Source organism: Haemaphysalis longicornis, unplaced genomic scaffold, assembly GCF_048455015.1.
Source record: "Haemaphysalis longicornis isolate Haplotype H1 unplaced genomic scaffold, Haemaphysalis longicornis Haplotype H1 scaffold_101, whole genome shotgun sequence".
In the NCBI taxonomy this organism is placed as follows: Eukaryota; Metazoa; Arthropoda; class Arachnida; order Ixodida; family Ixodidae; genus Haemaphysalis; species Haemaphysalis longicornis.
Window position 1 is genome coordinate 413,471 of NW_027526205.1, and position 22,892 is coordinate 436,362.

At 47.2% G+C, this 22,892-nt stretch overlaps 1 protein-coding gene across 1 annotated transcript in view; it reads left to right on the forward strand.

Annotated features, from left to right (window-relative positions):
* Positions 1–22,892, forward strand: part of LOC144160518 (uncharacterized) — a 70,579-nt gene that overhangs the window by 4,105 nt on the left and 43,582 nt on the right. The window contains exons 2-3 of the mRNA XM_077691785.1: positions 2,718–2,954; positions 10,337–10,387. Coding sequence (XP_077547911.1) covers positions 2,718–2,954; positions 10,337–10,387 — 288 coding nt within the window. The remainder of the gene's footprint in view (positions 1–2,717; positions 2,955–10,336; positions 10,388–22,892) is intronic.

Genomic DNA, 22,892 nt, shown 5'->3' on the forward strand with positions numbered 1-22,892 from the left:
GTGCGGACGGGGTAGCTTGCTACGCCAGACGGGGTACACTGAAGGCGGAGATGTTATTCCCGGAAGTGATGGCCACTTCAAGCAGATACAATAATGACTGTTCAGAATCATCTGAATGTAAACACTGGCCTCAAAAAGTAAATAAAACGGAAGCAAAAAACTCAAATAACAAGTACAAGAAAATAAAAAGAACAAACGGCAGCGAGCGAAAGCGAGACAGCAACGTTTTTACTGATATTATGAAGAAGATGAGGACAAAGAACAATTGCACTAAATATTGTACTCAATAGTGCAATATTGTACTATTTTACTCTATAGAAACTTTTCAGGTCTAGAAACAAGAACAGCGACAATTCAGGCCTTCGCAGTAAAAAATGCGCGCCAATTCACCGTGTCAAGGTGGTTGGAAAGCGAAGTTGTTAATGACACCCATGACGATTACTCATTCGACATTCCTTTAATTCACACTCGTGGCTCTACAAAGAGTGAGACCAGAAGGAAGTGAAATCTACTTAACCCCGCCTTTTATTACTTCATATATATTTTTAAAGACGATAGTCTTTCTTGGGCTACTTAAACCCAGAAATTTTGGTCTGTCTGTATGTCTGTTTTTTGTTGTCGGTCTGTCTGAAAGGATAAATTTATTCCAAAAAAAAATTTCCCTCGCACTTCCCCGAGGGGGAGAGTGTGTAAGTGCGAATGCACGGTTGTTGATTGCGCGATTACGGTGGATATCGTGATCTTGGAGTGGAGAGGAGGCGCCCAACACCCGCAGTCACTGAGCGGAGAGAGGAGGAGGAAGTAGCGCCCGCCGTTACGGCGAGGGCTACACGAGCGCCCTCACGCGTCGGAATGCGGAGCGCCCGCTACGCGAGCGAGAGCTCTCCCGCCCGAAGTGGAGAGGAGGCGCCCAACACCCGCAGTCACTGAGCGGAGAGAGGAGGAGGAGAGTAGCGCGCGCCCATCTCCCCCCGTTGCTAGGGAAGACGAGGAGGAAGACGAGGAGCGCGCGCACCCGCAGCTGTTGCTATGCGGACTACGGCGGCGGACGATTCAGGCTCGCTTAAGAAGTGCATTCGCACTTAAAAAATCCTGGTATCAATGATACAACGTAACAACTAGAAACAATTAAACAAGTGCCGCGCCGGTTGCTACAAAACTAACTGTGACTCGATTCAGCCTCCCGGCCAAAGCAAATTAGATATTGCGCAATAGTCTTATATACTCACAGCCAAAGGTAAACGTCTAAGCCCAGTTTATATGTTCATACTTGTCAACTTTGTTGAACAAGAACAAGACATTGCGCATATATAAGACATGAAATTACTACACAAGGGATCTTTACAGTGTTTCTTTACTACAAAAATCATAGATGCTTGGTTTTAAATAGCAAATGATATTCTACAGCTACTGAAAATATGAAAAATCACGCGACAACAGCAACGAAAGATGATGATGACGATTACTCAAAGATCTTAGCAGGCACCCACAAGGGGGGACTGGCCAGGTCTAAGGGCTAAATGGGTTGTTCCACTAGCTAGGTTCCACGTTCTGCTTGGAACGCATGTGGAGAAGGGCCACGCGGTTCTATAAACCTTGAAGTCGGCCGCCACGATTCACGCGCGTCACCGCCGTACTGCAGCGATGGCATCGAGGGGGGGGGGGCGGAGGTGGTAGAGGAGGTAAAATGCCTCCTTCAATACGGTGGGTGAACACGGCACAACAATACACAGGTCGCTACATTCCTGTCCACGGTATACGGTATCCGTCCAATGAATTACCAAAGAATATTGCTATTACACAGTTTATATAATAACTTCGGGGGTCAATTGATAACGATTAAATCAACACTACGACGACATTTTCCCAGGTACCAACAAGCAGCATACAGCAACGATGCGGTCCTTCGGACTGAAAGCGAAAGCGGCAAGCCTTATTGGGCTTGTTTTGCAGGGTTAATGATGTACTGAGGATGATTCGATGTGTCAATCGTTTGTTTATTTTTATCAGTCGGCCTATAAAAAACTTTTTTCTGGGAATTTTCCGTGCTTAGAGCTATAGCTAGTTCATTTCGATTAGTACTGGCGGTCGGCCTATTTCACGTGGTTGGTTGCAGGCGCATTTACATTAATAAAATAAACGTACTTACGCGCTTTGAACATTGCTAGAGGTCGCAATAGCTATTAACGGTACAAAAAATAAGCAAGGGCGAAAATCAGCGTTTTTGGAGGCAGCAAAGGACTTTTTTACTGTCTCGAAGCGCAATATAAATTCACAGATGCATTGCCATTTGCCGGTCTCGTGATACGGCAAGAATAAAGGCATATCATGCTACAAACTCATTTTTTATCAGCCTAGTCACAGTGTAAAGATTATGCCCTCTTTCATCCAGCATCATGGAAGTCTGTGGACGTGGATCAAATATTGTTACGTAAACAAATAATAACGTTACGTATCTTTATGTGTAATTGCTTTTAGTGTGGAACTATTTGGGTCCACTTTCAAGCCAAATGTGTAACGCGCAAACTAGCTAATGCTTCCTTTCACTTCACGAATCCTAAAGGATTATCCAAGTTCTGTTTTCTAAAACAGACGTTCCAGAACTAACCTACCGCCTTTCTTGCTTTATTAGTCTACCAAGACCAGAGATTCCTCACTTCGGAGCTGCTTAAGTCTTAAACCCTGTCCACTTTCCATTGTATTTATACTTTCCACAGGTGCAGGTGGAGGATCAAGTAGTAGTCCGCTTTCTGGTGCAAATGGCGACTTCCTGGGTGGCTCACCTTCCCCTGCTGGTCCCGGTACGGGCATTGGAAGAGGTTTGGGCGGAGCTTTCGGTCCTGGCTCTCCCGCTGGTTCAATGGGTTCAAGTGGAGGTGGTCCTGCAAGTGCTTCTGTTGGCGCTGACGGCTTTGAAAGACCGATTGGTTCGGGCCGGCGTGGCACCTTTTCAGGTATAGTAAAATCAAGAGGGTGCGCTTTAAAAAAGTGTAACACTATTGCCCTAAGATAAATGTGGCACTGCAATTTTTTGCTGACAGCTCAATGATATTTTCAGTATTTGTATTCATTCTTGGAACCACCAGCGTCAAATAAGCACTATCAACAAACACATTTTTTATCAATTTATTTTTAGGATAGGATTCCGTGGAGGCGTAATGATAATGCGCTTGTTGAGATACTACAAAAAAATAACGGAATGGATTCAAGGACTTTTACCCGCTTTTGACAGTATTCTGGCACTTTAAAACAACCTTTCCAAAACCGGTGATAATATTTGTGCCTTTATGTCCACAAAGATATTCTTTAAACCAACTGTGTCATTAAACCCGGCTTGCAAATACCATAAGTGCCGATACCGAATCCAGCAATGAGCGTGTAAAATTATCAGCCGCTTTTTTCCGGCACTAAATTTGGAGACGTTCTGCTTGATTGCATGCTCAAATAATTACCATACTTCGCAGATTCTGTAAAGTTCTTCGCTACAAAAAATTGTTACTAACAAAAGCAAGCTATTTCAAAACACCCAAGCATTTTTCGCATTTAATGAGTATAAAACCACACAAATGCGTGCCTAACACGCAGCTCTATGTGGCATAGTCCAGGACGCGACTTCTTATTTTTATCTTATTGCTCGTTTTCTAAATAAAGTGGGCTTATTTTGAATTTGCATGCTATACAAAAGAACATCCTCATATGTGCTAGTGGAGTAAAATATCTTCGAATTCCCGAACCAACCTTTTGGGCCGTTGCGAAAGTTTCTTTCCGCATAACGGCAAGTTGAAGATTTTCTTGTCTTGTTTGAACAATTATAAGTAGTGTAAAGCTTATAGCAGAGACTCGGATGCTTATATTTGACTAAATACTTGCAGAATACCATGTGAGGGAACGTTTTTTTTTCGAGGACGCATTTTACGCGTCTTAAAGCGACGCTTTGTAGCGCTACGAACGAAGGTTCTGTCGAGAGTATCGGCGTCAACAGAAAAGTCTTGCGAACAATTATAAAAAAACTAGCATAGCCAGCGCTTGAACTTGCACCTAATAGATAAACTGAGTGAGAGACCGTTGTCTTACCAATTGAGCTACGAGCGTACGCAGAGACGGCGGAGACAGACGGTGTACTCCCCGAGCACAGCTGCCGGTTAATCCTCTTTTCGCTGAATGCCACGTGATAGCGGCACGCAACCTATCGCGGCGCTGTGCGCTCCGCCTACGGGAGGTGTAGCGGCCGTGTGCACAAAATTCTGTTTGCGGCTCTTAATGTCAGATCACTGGGCCTGCATTCGGAGGACCTGACACATGACTTCCTCGTCAACCAAGTGCCAGTGCTGTGTCTCTCGGACACATGGACTGACTCGTCGTTGGACGCGTTTTACCACCTCCGCGGGTACACAGGATAAGCGGCTGCGAGTCGAAAGACCAGTCGGGCTTCGGGAGTTGCAATATACGCGAGGGGTGACGTTAGCAAACACGTCCAAGCGCATGCTCGAAACGTCGGACCAAGACCTCGACTGCGGCAACGTGTACCCCCTGACTACGAGAGATAGCATCGCCATTTATACTGTCTGCATCGCTCCGAACACACGCAATACCGACATCGAACATTTCATGCGAACGCAATGCGCCTTCATTTCTGATTCAAAGACTGCAGTTCAAGATTTCACCACGGGCCGATTATCACGAATGGCACTCAAAATTCTGAAAAAATGCCCACCTATATCCCCTGGCCAGACAATTCACTTGACCTGGGAACCCGCATACTCCGGCCACGAGGGAAACGAGGCGGCCCACGAACACGCCTGAGAGCTCATGATCCGGGACGGGCCTCATCTCTATCCCGATCACGGGGCGGGGTCTGCGAGGGATCGCCTGGTTGCATTTGATGATATCACACATACAACCGCCTATCCCGCCAGATCTACCCACCGGTGGAGCAGCGATTAGATAACAGCAAAGCTCACATTTGGCGTTTGCTACAAACAGACACTTTCCCCAAACCAGCCCGTCTTAGCCACGTACACCCAAGTCTCTACCCAACCGCAGCCTGCAACCTGTGCGCTGAACACGCCACCCTATCTCACATAATATGGGCATGCCCCGAGGATTCGTTCCCACTAATCACCACTGGAGATGATTTAGAGGCCGCGCTCCGCAGCTCCGATCCGGTCCTTCAGGTACGGTTAATCGACAGGGCTGAGGAGGTCGTTGGGGAGTGGAGGCCACCGGCTACAAGCGCGACCTGAATGGCATTAACCGAAATAAAGTTTTTGTGTCTGTCTGTCTCTCACTACCGATGATTACGCTGCACCCATGATCGTCGTCGGAGGTTTCAACGTTGACATCGTGAAAACGCAAAACTTGTGGTTCGTCCATTTTGTTACAAAGAGTTTGGACTCGTGTGCAACACCCATACCAAACAACCGACTACCATCCTTGGAACGTGCATTGACTAGACGTTCACGAAGAATATAACTGCGATGAAAAGGCAAAGTCTCAGTGTGTATAACACCGAGCATAAGGAGGTCCTGAATGTCGTGCTGAAGTGAAATAATAAAGAACATGTTACAGGTACAGTTTAATGCGTGCAGGTCGTAGTCACCCGCGGTAGGTGGTGCATACAGCTTCGCTTACCATTCTTCTAGCAGCGCTAAGACGACGGGGGCAAAGAAAGGACAAACACGGCGCTGACTATCAACTAAAATTTATTCAAAGGAAAGCATTTTATACACGTACTTCGGGTCAGGTGCAATGACTGCGTGCATCAATAAAAACAACGGCAAGATTTTTCGTTCGCCCTTTAAACAATAAACAAATAAGTAATAAGCAAGTGCGCTAGGTCTTACGCAGATTCTCGCAGTAGTATAATAAAATACCGTTAAGCTTGGGTTGTGTCTTTTTCGCGCCATTTTGCCACAGGGCCTCATATAAAGTAAAAGGTGAAAAATTAGGAAAGTAACGGGAGGCAAGCGCCTTCATGCACTACAGAAGGCCGTATAGGCGCGTCTCAGCAAGAAAGTTCAACAGCTGCTTGCAAAGAGTTGCTGGATTGAATTTTCCTCCTACGAAGACTATATACATAGCACATATATCAATCCCCGATCCATGAGCAAACGTCTCAACGCTAAGACCTGCTAAGACTACGAAAGATTGCGAGCCACCCGAAGGGGAGAGGACGGGCAAAGGCATTAGAAGACGTACGAGGGGCCCGAACGGCACATAGGAGGTGAGACGTCACTTAGAAAAGTTGAGGAGGAAGCGGTGGCCAGAGTTCTTCTGAAGAATAAAAATCTTCAAACCTCTCACGCGCTTTTGCCTCGTTTTTAATGGATCGCGGAACAATGTTCAGCAGCTATAGCCATGCAGAGCTCTATCATTACGCGATGGAATTTCCCCGAAATACCGCGGAGGAGTACTGTAGGCTTCTGTCCACAAGATCAGCACCTCCGCCATGACCTACAAGTGGCCCCTCCGAAGTACCGCCAGCTGCTTGCACCGCCATCGACCTCCCCTCTTCTGCGCAAGATCAAGACCCAGCCCGTGCCCGTGCCAACTAACATTCTCCGCCTGGTCAAGACAAAATCACCTATCAGGCCATTTCTCAACGGTACTCTCACACTCGATTACGTCTCGTAGAATGCTGCAATTCAATTTGGTTTTCTGGCACCGTACCTTCTGAATGGAAACTAGCAAAGCTGGTGGCCATCCTGAAACTTGTAAAATCACTAACAAGATATGATTTTTTCATGCCAATATTTTGGTAAGCTGTGTAAATAAAATTATGCAAAACATGATATTCAGAAGAATGCGTTGGTACCTTGAGAGCAAGAAACTTTATCCACCGCGGATGGACGGTATTCGCGAGAAAAGAGCAGCCATCAGCAATGTAATTTCACAGGTTTATTCTATAAAAGACGAATTGCATGACCCACCACGGTGGCTCATTGACTAAGGGGTTGTGCTCCTGAGGACAAGGACGCGGGTTCAATTTCCGGCCGCGGCGACCGCTTTTCTGATAGAGGCGAAAAGCAAAAACGCCCGTGCGTACGAGATTTCGGCGCACGTTAAAGATTCGCAGGTGGTCAGAATTATTCCGGCGCCCTCCAGTACGGCGCGCCTCATCGCCTGTGCTGCATCGGCGCATTAAACCACACAATCAATCAAACCAGACGAATTGCATAACCTATACAACCACATTGCAATATTCTTGGACTGTAGATCGAAGATTATTCGAGGTTAGTGACGTTAGGGCAAAGCACTCTCCCTAACACATCAGATAACTGTGCGGAATAAAATATAAAGAACGGAACAACCCCTTCACTTGGCACACAGATAAGAAAGCCTGGCGCAGCCGGGCAGTAAAAACCATCCGTAAACAAGTAAACCAAATGCATGGTTCGTGCCAATATCAAAGTACCTACAGGGGCGAGAACTCTTTATATGCACTCCAGAATGCCCAACGTCCCACTACGCTATACAAAAAAGGAGTGCCCCAAGGGGCCATCTTCAGCCCTCTCTAGTTAAACCGGACACTCATCCGCCTAAAGCGAGCCCTCCCGCACGGCGTACATGTCACACTCTATGCGGACGACATCTCATTTGGAGTGCGGTGCGAGCCCGTCGCACCACACAACAAAGACAGAAAATAAAGAAAGACAGAGAACACAGAAAACTCTCGCGAAAATATCTGCATACCTTCCACCCACAGCACTGCATCTCTTTTCCGAAAAAAGTGTTTCCATGGCTTTCACCCGTAAGTACATGAAGCAGCACCCATTAGTAGTGATTAGTTGCCGTACCCTTTAGTATGTAGGTACAAAAATATTCCTCGGAATTTTAATAGACCCTATTCTTTCCTGGGCTCCGGAGGATATAAGGCTCTGTCCGCGAATATCTCCGATGTCAAGGATCGTCGGTATCTTGAGGGTAGTCGATGGCGCAGTGACTGTCACTCAATGGTACAGCTCTGCTAAGCCTCTGTCGACAGCGTACTGCGCCAGTCTCCCTCTACTCCAAAAACTGTCACCCAGGAGCAGAAACCAGCTGATTTCGGGAAGAAACATTTGCCTCCATATGTCTCCGACAGTCGCCGTGCTTGGGTGCTGACCCTGATGCTGGCTGTCTGCCCTTGGACGTGATTAGGCTCCACGAAACCATGCATCCGGGATACATCTACGACATCGGATGCACGCCAAATCCCATATATTAACGCTCATTGCAGAAAAAGGCAACTCAAGTTTTGGTCCAGCATTGAAGACATTGCATCTCTCCGTTCCCTCCCGGGCACCAAATTCAATGCCATCTTACTTTCCGCCCTGGACCCTCTCGCCATTTCATATTTCATGCAACAACCCCTGAATGGACTTAAAGAAGAATATGCTTACAAGCGCCTTGTGACAGTTAACACTCGGGAACATAAGCCAGCTATACTCAGGCACAAAGCAATGTTTTACAGACGGATCATGTGCGCTTGAACGCAGTTCCTCTGGGATCTTTACATTGTCCACTGTCCAGACGTTCTCTCATCGCCTCGAGCGGGTAACGGCACATAGGTGAGCCGAGCTTCACGCAAACAAGGAAGCCATTATGTGCCAACCTCCGGGGCAAGGGACCACCTTCACAGATTCCAAGGCAGCCCTCTAAAGCCTACAGCGCCATGACTGCTTCAGCAGTCACGAACACTCATCTCGTAAAATAACATACTTGCACCACCTAGCCAAAGACATTGGTTACCAAGTGACATTTCAAAGGCTTTCAGGCCACTGTGATGTTCCAGGGAACGACACCATACATGACGCTCCGCGCAGGCGCGTTAAATGTATAATACGAGTAAGGTATTCTTCACCGAGCATGATGCCTAAGCCCTGACGAAGGCACTTGTTTTAATGGAGCAAAACCGTCTATGGTCTCTTCCGGAGCCCCATCATGCCTTCTTGCACTGGGTAGGCCCGGATCAGGATTACGCTTCCAGAGCGACTTCCGCACCGACTAGAAACCACCGAATACGCCTACACGCTGCGTTTACGCAATCATACTTGTTACGACTTGGTGCAACCTCGAATCCTAACTGTTAACACTTCGGATCGCCGGAAGCCGTGAAACACGTACTGTTAGAGTGCCCGGCTTATATGCTTCCAAGGTGGCGTTTGGTGCAGGATTTCGAACACCTACGCCCAGGACCAATAAGCTTAAAAGTACTCGTTGGTCCACTGTCCTTCCCTTCAGCTCAAAGCAAAGCACTTGTGGCGTTATTTGAATACCTGAACGAGATCGGATTCACTGAACTGATTTAAAATACTACTCTTCGTGATCTTCATCGAACAGTTCCCGCAAGCTGCACGCTGTCTGTTTTTTGTTTGTTGGTTTTTACTTCTTTTCCCAAATTTATTCTGCTCCGTTAACTATAAGGCATTTTCTATCCTCCCTTACTCTTTCCCCCGCCAAGTAGCATGTAGATGTCGGTGTTGATACTCTGGCAAACCTCTCGGTTTTCCTTTCTAACAAAGTAAGTTTCTTTTTCTTTCTCCCCTCCCTGTCCCTCTTCCTCGCTTGCTTCAGCTTAGGGGATTTGCCAGCAACACTAAAATATTTTGGCCGATCACTGTAAGCTTCAATTCCACCTAGACCTTATCAGTGACCATGTCGATTAAAACGATACGTGGTACTATTTCAGATGCGCTGTTCCCGAGCCCTTGTTAACATTTTTATGGATAAGTGCTAAGCTACAAAGCAGCATGGAATGCATGATCGCTTGCTTCGGGAGGGGGGAGGGGGGGCGGAGGCATTTTTAAGCAATGCTAAAAATGCTTTGGCCGACAATTTTGCGCTATACGTGGATTTACGTCTTACTACCAGTGTTCATATAGATCAAAACGATGCGGCGTCCTGTTTCGTATTCGATGTTCAACATTTGTGTAAAAAGTAAAAATTTTCTGACTGAGGCTTTATATAATAACTAAAGCTGAAGGACGTTGTTATGTATAGAGGTATGATACACACCCAGAGAGAGGTTAACGCGTGCCACCAGTGAATTTGGGGGGTTTAAAGAACATTGAGCCTTCCACGTTCCTTCTATACTTCCAGTCTGGAACGGTGGGCACGTTCGTAACCTAAGTAGTTACCAGTTTTCCTAACGTCATATGAAACACATTTCATAAAAAATTCGCTGATTGTTTCATTCAGCGGCAGAAATTTTGAGAACGGCGTTGATATTTACTGATAAAATTAGCCTTTGAGAACTAATCTGTCGCCTTTGAGAAAACTTTATGGTACCAGAGCTTCCCTGCCCTGGCATAACACAGCATTTAAACTGCGTTCTCTGGATGTCCGATGGGTGCAGGTGGACCACTTGGCGGTACCCGCGGCCCTAATGGACTTCCAGGCTCTGAAGGTAATATAGGACTTTCTTCTGGTGTTCGTTAAGGTGTTGCGAACGGCTTATGGAATTGGGGCACAGCTGCTGGATCTCAGTTATGCTCTGGCACTGATGGTTTTAGGCTGTGTGGCCGTGACACAGGTATTGTGGAAACTGAGAGGGTGTGCATATTTAAGGGGTAACAAAGATACATGTGGCAAAATATGGCAGTGAAGCATTCTGCTGGCATGGCGGTGATCTATATGGGTATTTTTTCATGTTTGAAGTCGCGTTAGAATTTCATGCGTATTCTCACTAGAGTCCTCCTACGGGCACGCTATAAATATATTTATAAAAAGTGGAAGTTAGATGTGCTTATTAAGGTACAATGGAAATAAACATCAATACCCACTGGCACGACGCCGAGTCGATGCGAAGCTAGGGCCAAGGTAGGGATAGCCCATGGAACACCGAACATGTTAAGCTTCTCCAGGACACTAACCAATATTGAGAATTATGAACGATCTTTTTACAATATTTGCGGGCGTCCATGACAAAGCCCGGGCAGGGTGCCCGCAAGCCACTTCGTCATCATTGATAGTGGGCTGTGGTGCGATGGGCCTATGTCCCGTTACAATATTTTAAAATGAATGCAGAAAGCGAGTTATTACATTCTGCAATTTAGAAACAATTTAAAACACAACGTTCAAAGGAAGAGAATCGTTTCCATGCGCTGCCTCAGCTGAATCGTTGTTTGTTGTCGTTGGAGGCTGCTTCTTTTCTCATTCGCCAATTATTCTAGGGAAAAGGTTATCTCATTAATATGGTCATACCTTTCAGTGCCTAAATAAAGAAGTGAGAGGGATTTTCAGTGAGAACTTGTGGAGGGCTCGCTTTCCTAGCCTGGATTAGATGCCCTATAGCGCTCAGGTTGTGGTTGTGGGATATGATACTCGTTGCAGCAGAACGTAAAATGGAGGACTGTGATAACAGAACAACTGAGAATACCAAAGTGCTATATCGATAAAAAAAAAACCGCCGCGGTGGCTCAGTGGCTAAGGCGTTGCGCTGCTGAGTCGCGGGTTCGATTCCCGGCCGCGGCGGTCGCTTTTCTGATGGAGGCGAAAAGTAAAAACGCCCGTGTGTACGAGATTTCGGCGCACGATAAAGATCCCCAGGTGGTCAAAATAAATCCGGAGCCCTTCACTACGGCGCGCCTCATCGCCCGCGTTGCGTCGGCGCGTTAGACCCCACAATCAATCAATTATATCGATAAAAAATCCCGGCCCTTCCCCACTAATGAATTACCTGGAAACAATTAACTTCTTCTATGCACATCAACACGGTTTTCGAAAGTCATTTTCCTGCGAAACGCAGTTAGCAGAATTTACATATGACATATTTTACTACATGGAAGACAACCTCCAAGTAGACGCAGTATTTTTGGATTTTTCAAGGGCGTTTGACCGGGTTCCCCATATTCTTCTCTTGCTTAAGCTCTCTTCTCTTGGAATTCCCATTAATATACTACGCTGGATCGAACACTTTCTACAAGGCCGCATGCAATATACTACCGCTAACAACCAACGCTCATCGCTCGCCAATGTAACTTCTAGAGTCCCGCAAGGCGCAAGCCTATCACCATTGTTGTTCCTCATCTACATAAACGATTTACCGACCAATATTACAACAAAATTACGATTATTCGCTGATGACTGCGTCATCTATAACCCCATCCGCTCTCCCTCTGACAACCACTCTTTGCAACACGATCTCAACACAATTTCTACTTGGTGCGATAAATCCCTCATGCCATTAAACTTCAAAAAATGCAAAGTCTTGTCATTCTCCCGAAAACACACTATTGTTCAACACCTGTACACAATTAAATCAGTACCAGTAATCCCGGCCACTACGTACAAATACCTTGGTGTTCATCTGACATCATCGTTGTCATGGGTGTCCCATATCGAATCCATCTGCTCAGACGCTTCGCGCACACTTGGCTACCTCCGTCGCAACCTTAAAACCGCATCCGCCGATGTTAAAAAACTTGCATATCTAACGTTCGTTCGACCAAGGCTAGAATATGCATCATCAATTTGGAACCCCTCGCAATCATATCTTTCTCACGATTTGGAATCGATACAAAACCGTGCCACCCGTTTTATAACATCGCAGTACTCCCACACAGTCAGCGTGACGTCACTCAAACAGTACATCAACCTCCCCACCCTCGCTACACGCCGCGTTATCGCTCGTTTGTGCCTTCTACACACCTTCTATTTCCCGTCACAATCACGACATGCTTTATTGACGCCCCCACCAAGAGCTTCTGCCCGTTTTAACCACAGTCACCAAATATCTAGAATCAAGTGCCGTACATTATCAATGAATAGTTCTTTCTTTCCTCACGCAATAGCAATTTGGAATTCCCTACCCAATGACATAGCTTCATGCCCTAACCGAAAATTATTTCGCAAAAAACTTGAAACGGCGAACCTTTCAGCCTACACGTGATACCCCTGCCGAATCGATTGTGAAAATTCTGTTGTCATGTTCTCTCTTTTTTTTTCTCTCTCTCCCTCTCACTCGAGTAATTATGTTTACAATAGTTTCGCTATTCCTAACTGATGTTGCTTTTTATTGTAGTCTTGTTTTTGTTGTTGTTATTTTCGGTGTATGTATTCTTATACCTTGGCGCAAGCCCCCCCTTATGTAATGCCTTCGGGCCTTTAAGGAGCAAATAAATGAAATGAAATGAAATGAACGTCACACCTGTGGAGGGGCGAATAATGAAGAGCATAAGTGTATTCTTGGCGCCTTGGCGTTTTTTCCCACGCAGATGAAGCCGTTGGGGGCGGGGGAAGACGCATACAGCCTTTCTTTAAGTCTCGTGTCTTTGAAGCACGAAGCGTTCTATCTCGAGGGATTGGAAAACGAGTGTCAAGGTGTGTTCATCTAGTACGCGCTTTTCCCAGGAAGATGAAACGTTCTAGCGCGAGGAATTGGAAAACGAGTGTCCCGGTGTACTCTCTTTGAACGTAATAGATTGTAGCGCGAGTCGATGGCAAACGAGGGTTCCGGTGTTTTAGCACTGTGACTACAAATTGCTACCACCATGACGACAGGAGAAGCCGACAGCCTGAGCCCCTAAAACATACAAAGAAACAAGCTACAAGATCATAAACATACAAAGAAGATAACAAAAGCACAAGGGAGGCCAAGCAAAGATTATTAGGCGATTACGAAAACATAACCGTTCAGTGTCAGCATGTAATTATACTAGGTCACTTATCACCACTGTTCTATAAAGTAACGCTGCAGTGGAGGAGCTGCCATTGCCGTTGCTAACCACTCCATTGTTCTTTGTCACCCTGCGCAAGCCCACGTGTTGGCGAATCACGGTACCCTCTTTTTTTGTGGCTCCTTTCTGCGGCACGCGCTATTAAACAGGCTGAAGCACCAATCATTCGTTTGTGTGCCGCTTTTCTGATGGGGCGGCTTCGTGTTAGCACTATTAAAGAGACGGCTTTTTTGCTAAATTAGCCCCTTAGCAGTTTGTCATACGAAAATTACCATTTGTGGCGGCTTTCTAGACGTCGCAAATGAGACATAGAGGTAGATGCTGTCTTAAAGTAGCTTGACAAGTTGGTTTCACGGCTTAAGCTGTGATCAAATAGCAAAATACAAAAGATGCAACTAAGGTCACCAAGTAAACAAATTTAAAAATGAAGATGTCACAGCACACGGCTCCTTGCTCACACTGTCTTTCTTTTTAGTTAGTTACCCGCGTTTTCTCTCTTGAATTCAAGCAGCCGTGATCGAAGGCAGATGCCAAGGTAATATTTGACAGGCCCACGGTATGAATTCAATTCGCGCCAGTGTTTTACTAGCTGTGGTACATACAGTGAAACACGGATATATCGAACACGGGTATATCGAATTATTGTCTATATCGAACTCATGAATTATCCCCTTGAAAATTCTGTGTAAAAGTATAGGAATTCGTACGTTTATATCGAACGGTATTTTTCCCGACATTTGGTATATCGAACACCGCCCGAGCTGGAAGGTGCTCTTCGGCGGTCGCTGCACCCCCGATTTCCGCAGTCGCTTAGTGCCTTCGCCGAAACCCAACAGGGACAAAAGCCGGGGCGTCGGAGCGTCACGCTTGCCTTTTCATGGATAACTGCTCGGCCTACCAAACCACCTGCGAGCTCGACAACATCGAGCTCAAGTTTCTGCCTCCGAACACAACAGCCACGCTGCAGCCGCTCGACCGCTCGACTAAGTCGTTCAAGGTTGGGTACAGGAGACGACTCCTCGATAGGCTTTTGATGAACCTCCGCGTGGGCACCGAGCTTAAAGTTGACCAGTTGGGGGCCATACACATGATTACGGGTGCCTGGAACAGCGTAAAGCAGAGCGTGGCCAACTGCTTCCGGAAGGCAGGCTTCGGGACGGCCGAACATTCGGAAGCTTGCGAAGACGGCGACGACGACGAATAGGGCATGGACGACACGTTTCGCGAGCTGTCGTCCCTTTTCCCGGCTGCTGTTCCAGCCGGACTGTCTGCTGGCGACTTCGTGAACGCTGACAGCAATGTTTAGGCTGTTGCGAGCGTCGGCGACGACGATATCGTAGCTGCGGGTGCAGGAACCCAGGCTGATAGCTCGAGTGTCGAAGATCGTCCGGACGAGGATGCGGCTACACGATCGTACTCCGCCGGTGAACTGGCGGCTGCGTTCAGCTTGATTCTACGTAGTTGCGGCGACATGGGAGGAACTGGGCTGTCACACCTGGATAGCCTCGAGAATATCGAGACCAGCGTCTTTAATTCCATGTACAGGACGAAGAAGCAGGCTAAGATCAGCGATTTCTTTTCACGCAAATAAAGCATCCTGCGTCGTTAGTGCGGAATTAGTTGTCATGCTTGAATGCGCAGATCGGTAAGTGGCCGTCCGCCGCAGGTGAGGTCTCAGAGCCCATTTTTTTTTATATCGAATTTTTTATATATCGAACTATTTCGCGATCCCTTTGGAGTTCGATATATCCGTGTTCGACTGTACTAAATTTAGGCCCTCAAGTGCATTTCTATTTGGTGTATGTCAATCACTCCTTCGAATCTTGGTATGACCATTTGAAGGCCTAAATATGAAAATCGAGATTTATGCGTTGCTTCAGTGGCCGTAGTCTAAGTGAAACAGTATATTCATTGGCAGCACGCTAGATACATAGGTACTAAGTAGTTACGAAGTTGTGAATCCTCGGAACGAGTTGTGGCCGGGCAAAACTTTCGTGCAGCCCAGACGAGAAGACGTTGGAGCGTTCATAGGACAGGGACGACCTCCGCGGAGGATGTGAAGTTGACATGTGCTGGTTAATATACATCTTGATGGTTTAAACCCATTTACTCACCTTTATGGAGGTTTCCTGCCGCTGGAAGTGCCCTTTCTATCGCATCACATCGGCCACTGCATGCATAATGATATAACCGAAAGTCGCATTCCGGACATTGCCCAATTTTTTCTTGGCATAAGTCGCTGCTTTTTAAATCCTACTTGGCTGTTTTAAAAGAAAAGACCAATGAAAAGATTTTGTTGAGACTCGGGGTCTTAAGTTTGTCAGAATAATGGTAGATGTCCGTGTTAAGACTGGCATTGCTGCGCTTTTTTTAGTTGAGAACAGCCGTAGATGTGCAGTGCTATACTCTGCCAGTTGTATTGACAGCTGGCCAAGTTAAGTCTAATGTGACAATAAGAAAAAAATAATTAATGTACGACTCCTTGTGTGTGGCTCATTTAAGCTAAAAATTATTTATTTTACACAAACGATTTTTCTTCTGGTCGACCAGAGAAGAACAAATTATATACCGTCGTTCTCGAAATTTTATGAATGTGTAAGCAGAGCTACCAAAGCAGAGGGCATGAGTGTACACAAGTGTTGATGAACCTCTGCAAAACAATGCACTGTCCAGGTCCTTCGCTCACATATTGCATGAACCACATGCGGGTGATTATATATACACTAGTATGTTGCTAATAATTTGGAGTGCTACGTGATCACAATGAAGCAACGCCATAACAGCCCTTCACCCATATTTTGATGCGCATGGTACGTATTTTCCAGGTGGGCAATGGGAAATAAAACATATTTTAAGGGCATATGTTTCTAGTAAGAAATTTCAAGGTACGGAGATAAACGCGAAGTGTCGGTTGCTTTGTACAAATTTACCGCATTAGCAGAGCAAGGCACGCAGCATTTTAGCTCACAATTTTAGTCTTTATGTGATTTTTGTCCTACTGCCACTGTTATAATTAAATCACCTCAGTGGGGTTTCTCAGGTGCGCTGTCCCTATCGTTTATCTTATCAATTTCTACTGACTAACTGCTTTCAAAAATTACTAGAGTTGAAGTTTTGTTTTATCCAGCAATGCATTTATAGCAAACAACCGAAACACTTTTCCTATTTTTCATGGGGCTTAAACAACCCACGTTTTGCCTGTAGTCCAAGTTTGGTAATTCGTTTAAAATTAGGAACATATGTGGTAGGCTGCTTTGTTAAGTTGTAACAAAGTCAATATCCCTATGACCTTCGCGTTTTACGTTGCACCCTAATGTTTTAGGAACATCTTTTCATACTACTAGCTGTTAAAACAAGCCTTTCAGGAAAGATGTATCAGAACTGTTGCGGAAGATTTAGAGCAAAAGATCGTTCTGTACTTGCGCCGCATAATGTTTAAACTCTCCTACTGTGTGTTCAGTAGGTTGGATGGGACAAGCAAATGGATTTACCAGTTCTGGTGAACGTGCAGGCCAGGCTGAAGCTCCTAGCTTGCCGGGTGGCCTCGGATCCTTTGGTGGTCAAACTGGCGGCATTGGAAGTGGCTTCGGCACTTTTGGCCCTAATGGAAGACTTTCCGGGGCTGGTGGCACGGGAATCTCATGTAGTAGAGTGTTTTTTGCCGTCTTTGTTGCCATCACTATTTCAGGCAGAATTATCAACAAGGGCCTTCGAAATACCGGAAATATTTTCATTGAATATTTACGGCAACGGTCAATAACAGACACTTGTTCAGCCATTCTTCCAACCTATATTTTCGAACAAGAACATCAAATTCCTGGCTTTCACATTTTAGTTACATTTGAAACGAATACGAAGAAAATGTGGAGCAATAGATCGCTATCGTTGTTTTAATTCAGGTATAGGTGGTATTGCCAACAAAAATGGTACTCTCCATCAGCCAAACATTAACACGCGCAAGAGCTCGACTCAATGCAAAAGCATGAAAAATGTATTTTTTTAGTGAAATGATAGCCCGTTACCAGAACCAAAAAATAAAATCTGTGGTTGTGTGAAGCACGACCTTTCACCGATATTTAAGGCCATGGAGTTGGAAAGGCCCAAAAGGTTGTTCCGCAGGGGAAACACAGGCTAGAAGGCAAAAACAAAATTTTCGCGTTCGACCCGAGCACAATGCTAGTGGGAAAAGGTTTTAATCTTATGCGCCTACTATGCCACTTACATTACTTATGTTTTTATCAGCCCTGATTGCATTGATGCCTTGTACAAGGAGGGCTCGGGCTTATTCAAGTGAAATTCCTTTCACTTTTCGCTCGAGCCAACCCACATCTTCACGATGTAAATAAAAAAAAACTTGAATTTAAAACTTTTAGTTACAACAGTTAGTTTAGTTACAACAGTTTAGTTAACTAAACTGTTGTAACTAAACTAACTGTTGTAACTTCCCGGAATATGCTGTTGTACCACTAATTAGTGGTACAACAGCATATTCCGGGAATGTTATACGCAGACGACATTGTTCTTTTAGCTGATAACCAAACCGATATGCAGCGGCTAATAAATATTTGCGGCCAGGAAGCCACTGACCTCGGGTTAAATTTCAGTGCAGAAAAATCAGGAATAATGGTTTTTAATGACGCTACCACCGACGTAGTGTCTATCCAGCAAGGCGAATTACCTAGAGTGAAGGAATATAAATATTTGGGAGTGTGGATAAACGAAGGGGATAACTACTTAAGTACTCACGAGAAGCAACTTAAGGTTAAGGGAAAGCGAAACGTATCTATAATGAAGCATAGAGCTCTGGGGGGTATAACAAATATGAAGTAGTAAGAGGAATGTGGAAAGGAGTAATGGTTCCGGGTCTCACGTTTGCGAATGCTGTACTCTGCTTAAAATCAGGCGTTCTATCAGGCCTGGAAGTAAACCAGAGAACGGTAGGACGTTTGGCCTTAGGCGCGCATGGAAAAACAACTTACGAAGCAGTTCAGGGAGATATGGGGTGGGCGTCGTTTGAAGCTAGAGGAGCTCAGAGTAAAATATGCTTTGAGACGAGGTTGAAGGCAATGGATCAACGAAGGTGGGCAGCTAAGGTTTTTAGGTACCTATACTTGAAAAGCGTGGACACGCAGTGGTTAAGAAAGACTAGAAGGCTAACGATGAAATCAGGAAAGAACAGTGGGGAATCCAAAACAGCCAAGGTAACCAAAAAAGAGGCAAGGCAGATTGAAACGAATAAATGGAGGGAAAAAATGGAAGCTAAAACGTCATTAAAGATGCACTTGGGCTGAGAAGATTAACATCAGAAAGGAAAATTTCTACGATAATTCCCAAAGCAGTGCTTTGCTTTTTGAGGCTAGAGCAGGTTGCCTGCGAACTAAGAGTTTTGTCGGGAAGTATTCACAAAATGATGGGGTATGTGTGGTCTGCGGAAAAGAAACAGAAACTATGCGGCACATAGTGTTAGAATGTGAGGGTATCCATCCGAATCTACATGAAGGGAATATTGGGCTTCCAGAAGCCCTAGGATTTAAGGGTATCACAGAGGAAGTTAACTTCAAGGCTGTCGAGGGGACGAAAAGAAGATTAGAATGCTGGTGGACGAAAAGCAGAGAGGGGAATATTGCCTAGGACAGTTACCACCTGTAACAGGGAAAAGAAAGTATTTCGGGCCTAATAAGCGTTAGTTCCTGCCCTAAGCAGCGCTAGTATTAAACCAAGAGTGTAAAACATGGTTATATTAGTCCTTTTTGGTAAGATGACATGTCTTCACCCCGCTTCAAAGGGGATACCAATAGGAATCATCATCATCATAGTTATCTTCGTGATGTTCTTTCCCCGGGGCTTCTCCTCCAAGCCGCAGTAGCGCTGAGGATCTGACCCCGGGTATCCTCAACCGACAAACTCCGCCTCCGATACAAACTGTAGATTTATTTACAGCCCGGCGGGCGATTAAAAAACAGTACTCGCGCGGAGCCCGAAGACGACGGGCCGAGCTCTCCTGCGCCCGGACCGCGTCTCTCTTGTCTTCATCCCCTCGTCTTGTCGCTGGGGCCGGGGAAGGGGGAAGAGCGAGTCCTTCGTGGGGGTCCAACCCCATGTGCTGGCCATTAGCGCATCCGGTGTGAGCAGGCGCGACCTTCCACGGAATGCACGGCGTTTCAAAGCGGCGCGCGACACGTGCTTTCATTTGTCCGCTGCTCGTCCCACGGCCCGCGCCAGTTCGTGCGTCGAAGCGCCCGACACCTCCACCGCCACTGTGAAACATAACTTCAGGGATGTTTCACACACGAAACACACACACCACACTCACGTTTCGCACGTGCTCCATCGTTCCTTCAATTGGCGACACAACAATCAGCATGGCCAGTGCCCCCTGACCCTGGCTGCAGATCACCATGACAAAGTAGCCACAATCCTCACATATCTCATTCAGAGCGAGCGGTCTTTAGAAGGTACGCACCGGCCCTCGTCGTCCGAAAACAGCCTTGCCACGCGGCGCACCTCGTCGCACAACGGTATCCGGGGCCCCTCTCCTCCTCGCTTTCTCGCTCGAGAAGGGACCGCTGCTGGCTTGTGAGCATGCGTTGCCGCCACGCTGCACAGAGCTGACCGACGTTTGCGCCTCTTTCTAGGCGAACCCTCGGGTTCGGCCGCTTCTGCGCTCGAAACGCCGTTTTCCACGACGAGGCGTTGGTCAGCGTTAGCAGCAGAGGGCTGCTTAGCGGCCACATCAACACTGACATGCAATGCTGGAGAGGCTATCTCTTCAGCCACTCCTGCAGCCCTTACTGCACCTGCCTGGGGCTGCATTGCTTGAGCAGCCGATGCCTGATTTACACTTTCCGCGCTCAATTCGCTGGAGCTCCCCGCGGCAATCACATTTTCGGGACTCGACATTTGGGGACCTCCAGAAACACAAGATGCAGTGTGCACGACACCAACTGCATCCTCGCGCGATTCCCGTTCTGCTGCATTCTGCAAAGCAACGGGCCGCTCGGCCACGCTCCCAGAATGTTATCCGTCTCCGCACGGTGCGACGACGGGCTCACGCTCAACTGAAACCAGCCTCAGCCCCTTCAATACTGCTGCCTTAAGAACTGCGTAGCTCTTGCGCTGCTCCCCCGAGAGTCCAGCTAGGCACCCTCTAGCCCTCACGCTCAAGTAGGGAAGAATTACCCCTGCTCGCCATTTTGGCGGAACACAGTAGCAGTCCAGCCTGACCTCGGCACCCACGAACCAATCAAGCACAAGCGTGTCCTGGGAGGGCATATCTGCGAGCACCCCTTGCAGCATGCTCATGAAATCTAATCTCCCATCCATCTCGCTGCACCCTTGCGCTCGCTGCCCGATCGGTGAGGCGGTGGCGTTGTTAGCTCTTCTCAAACGCTCACTCGTTAGACATTCCGCTGCTAACTCCGCCTCAGCAATCTTCAATTTCGCCTGCAGTAGCGCCTTCTGCTCAGCGAACGACATTCCCATGCTTGCTGTTTCTGCATCGTTCATATCCAGCACTTCCTACTCCTCATCATTATCTCGCGGCTACACCTAGATACCCGCTATGTCATGGTGAACCGAAGACCCAGCATCAAACGAGGCACTGACCTGCATAGCTCGGCGCCTGTAGAGATGCCGCACCGGTGCAGACGGGGTATCCATTTATGCGGCGCTCCTTCCGCCGAGGTGTCCACCAAACAATGGCTCGCCGACTTCTCGCCTGCCGACAGCTCGCTGCTCCTGCCGCTCCTCGTTCAGTGGGCTGCTGATGCCTCCACTGACCGCTGGTCAAGCTGCTTCTCCGCCGCTCAGCAGGCCGCAGACATTGCCTCGGTCTCCGTTGAGAAGTTCGCTGAGCGCCGGTCGAGCCGCTTTTCCTCCTGGGTCGCGAGCTCGCTGCTCCTGCCGATCTCGTACAGCAGACCGCAATTCCTCCGCGTGCTCCGTCCGTCGAGGGGCCCGTCTCGCCCGCCGGCCAGCTGAGTCGTCGCTGTTGAAGATCCTGTCGATCTGCGCCAGTTGTCTTCGTGATGTTCTTTCCCCGGGGCTTCTCCTCCAAGCCGCAGTAGCGCTGAGGATCTGACCCCGGGTATCCTCAACCGACAAACTCAGCCTCCGATACAAACTGTAGATTTATTTACAGCCCGGCGGGCGATTAAAAAACAGTACTCGCGTGGAGCCCGAAGACGACGGGCCGAGCTCTCCTGCGCCCGGAACGCGTCTCTCTTGTCTTCATCCCCTCGTCTTGTCGCTGAGGCCGGGGAAGGGGGAAGAGCGAGTCCTTCGTGGGGGTCCAACCCCATGTGCTGGCCATTAGCGCATCCGGTGTGAGCAGGCACGACCTTCCACGGAATGCACGGCGTTTCAAGGCGGCGCGCGACACGTGCGTTTCATTTGTCCGCTGCTCGTCCCACGGCCCGCGCCAGTTCGTGCGTCGAAGCGCCCGACAATCATCATCATCAGTTTTTAAGACATCCAAGAAATTTTTAAAATTTTCTTCGTCTCAGTGTTTCTTCAAACGTTCACTGTAGTACCAGACACACTGTCTCAAATAAAGTGAGCGGATTTTGGCCACTTATTGTTTAAAAGCAATATTGATCACTCAACTACATGGTTTGAGTGCACGGTGTAAGAATATTTAGGTGTTGACACTCGCCGGCCGCCGCGGCGGAGAACGCGGCCAGATCGTGTTCGCCCTTAGTACATGCGCAGACCGCAGCGGCGCGGGGCGCTGCGAATGAGGGGCCGGCTATCGCTTGCGGAGTAGCGGGCGCAGCTGCGGTGGACGCGCGGCGTGCTTGACTTTCCGTGTCATTCACGCTGCGTTTCGGTGTTTTCTGCTGCCAGAGTGAGGAGTAGACATTATTATTCAGCTTCCACGTTGTGTTCGTCACCGATCACTGCGGCACCAGCCACAGTGAGCATTGTGGAACTCACGCGGTACAGCAAGGCGACGCAGTGCGCGGATATCGCGGCCCATGTGCTTTTTCGATGTCAAATCCCTGCGAACGGCACTTGTAATGCATTGTGTTTTCTCCAGCAAGAAAGGCGACTTGTATTTAAAAATTTGTGTTACACATAACGGCTATTTTGGCTTTCGTGGAACAAAAATATTTTTTATCTTTATGCTGAATGTATACATGGGTAATCAGGGGCCTAGACAGAGCAATGCTATTAACACACCGAATCTTTATATTAAAATTTAAAAACAAAGACAACAAGAATGTTGGTTTGTTC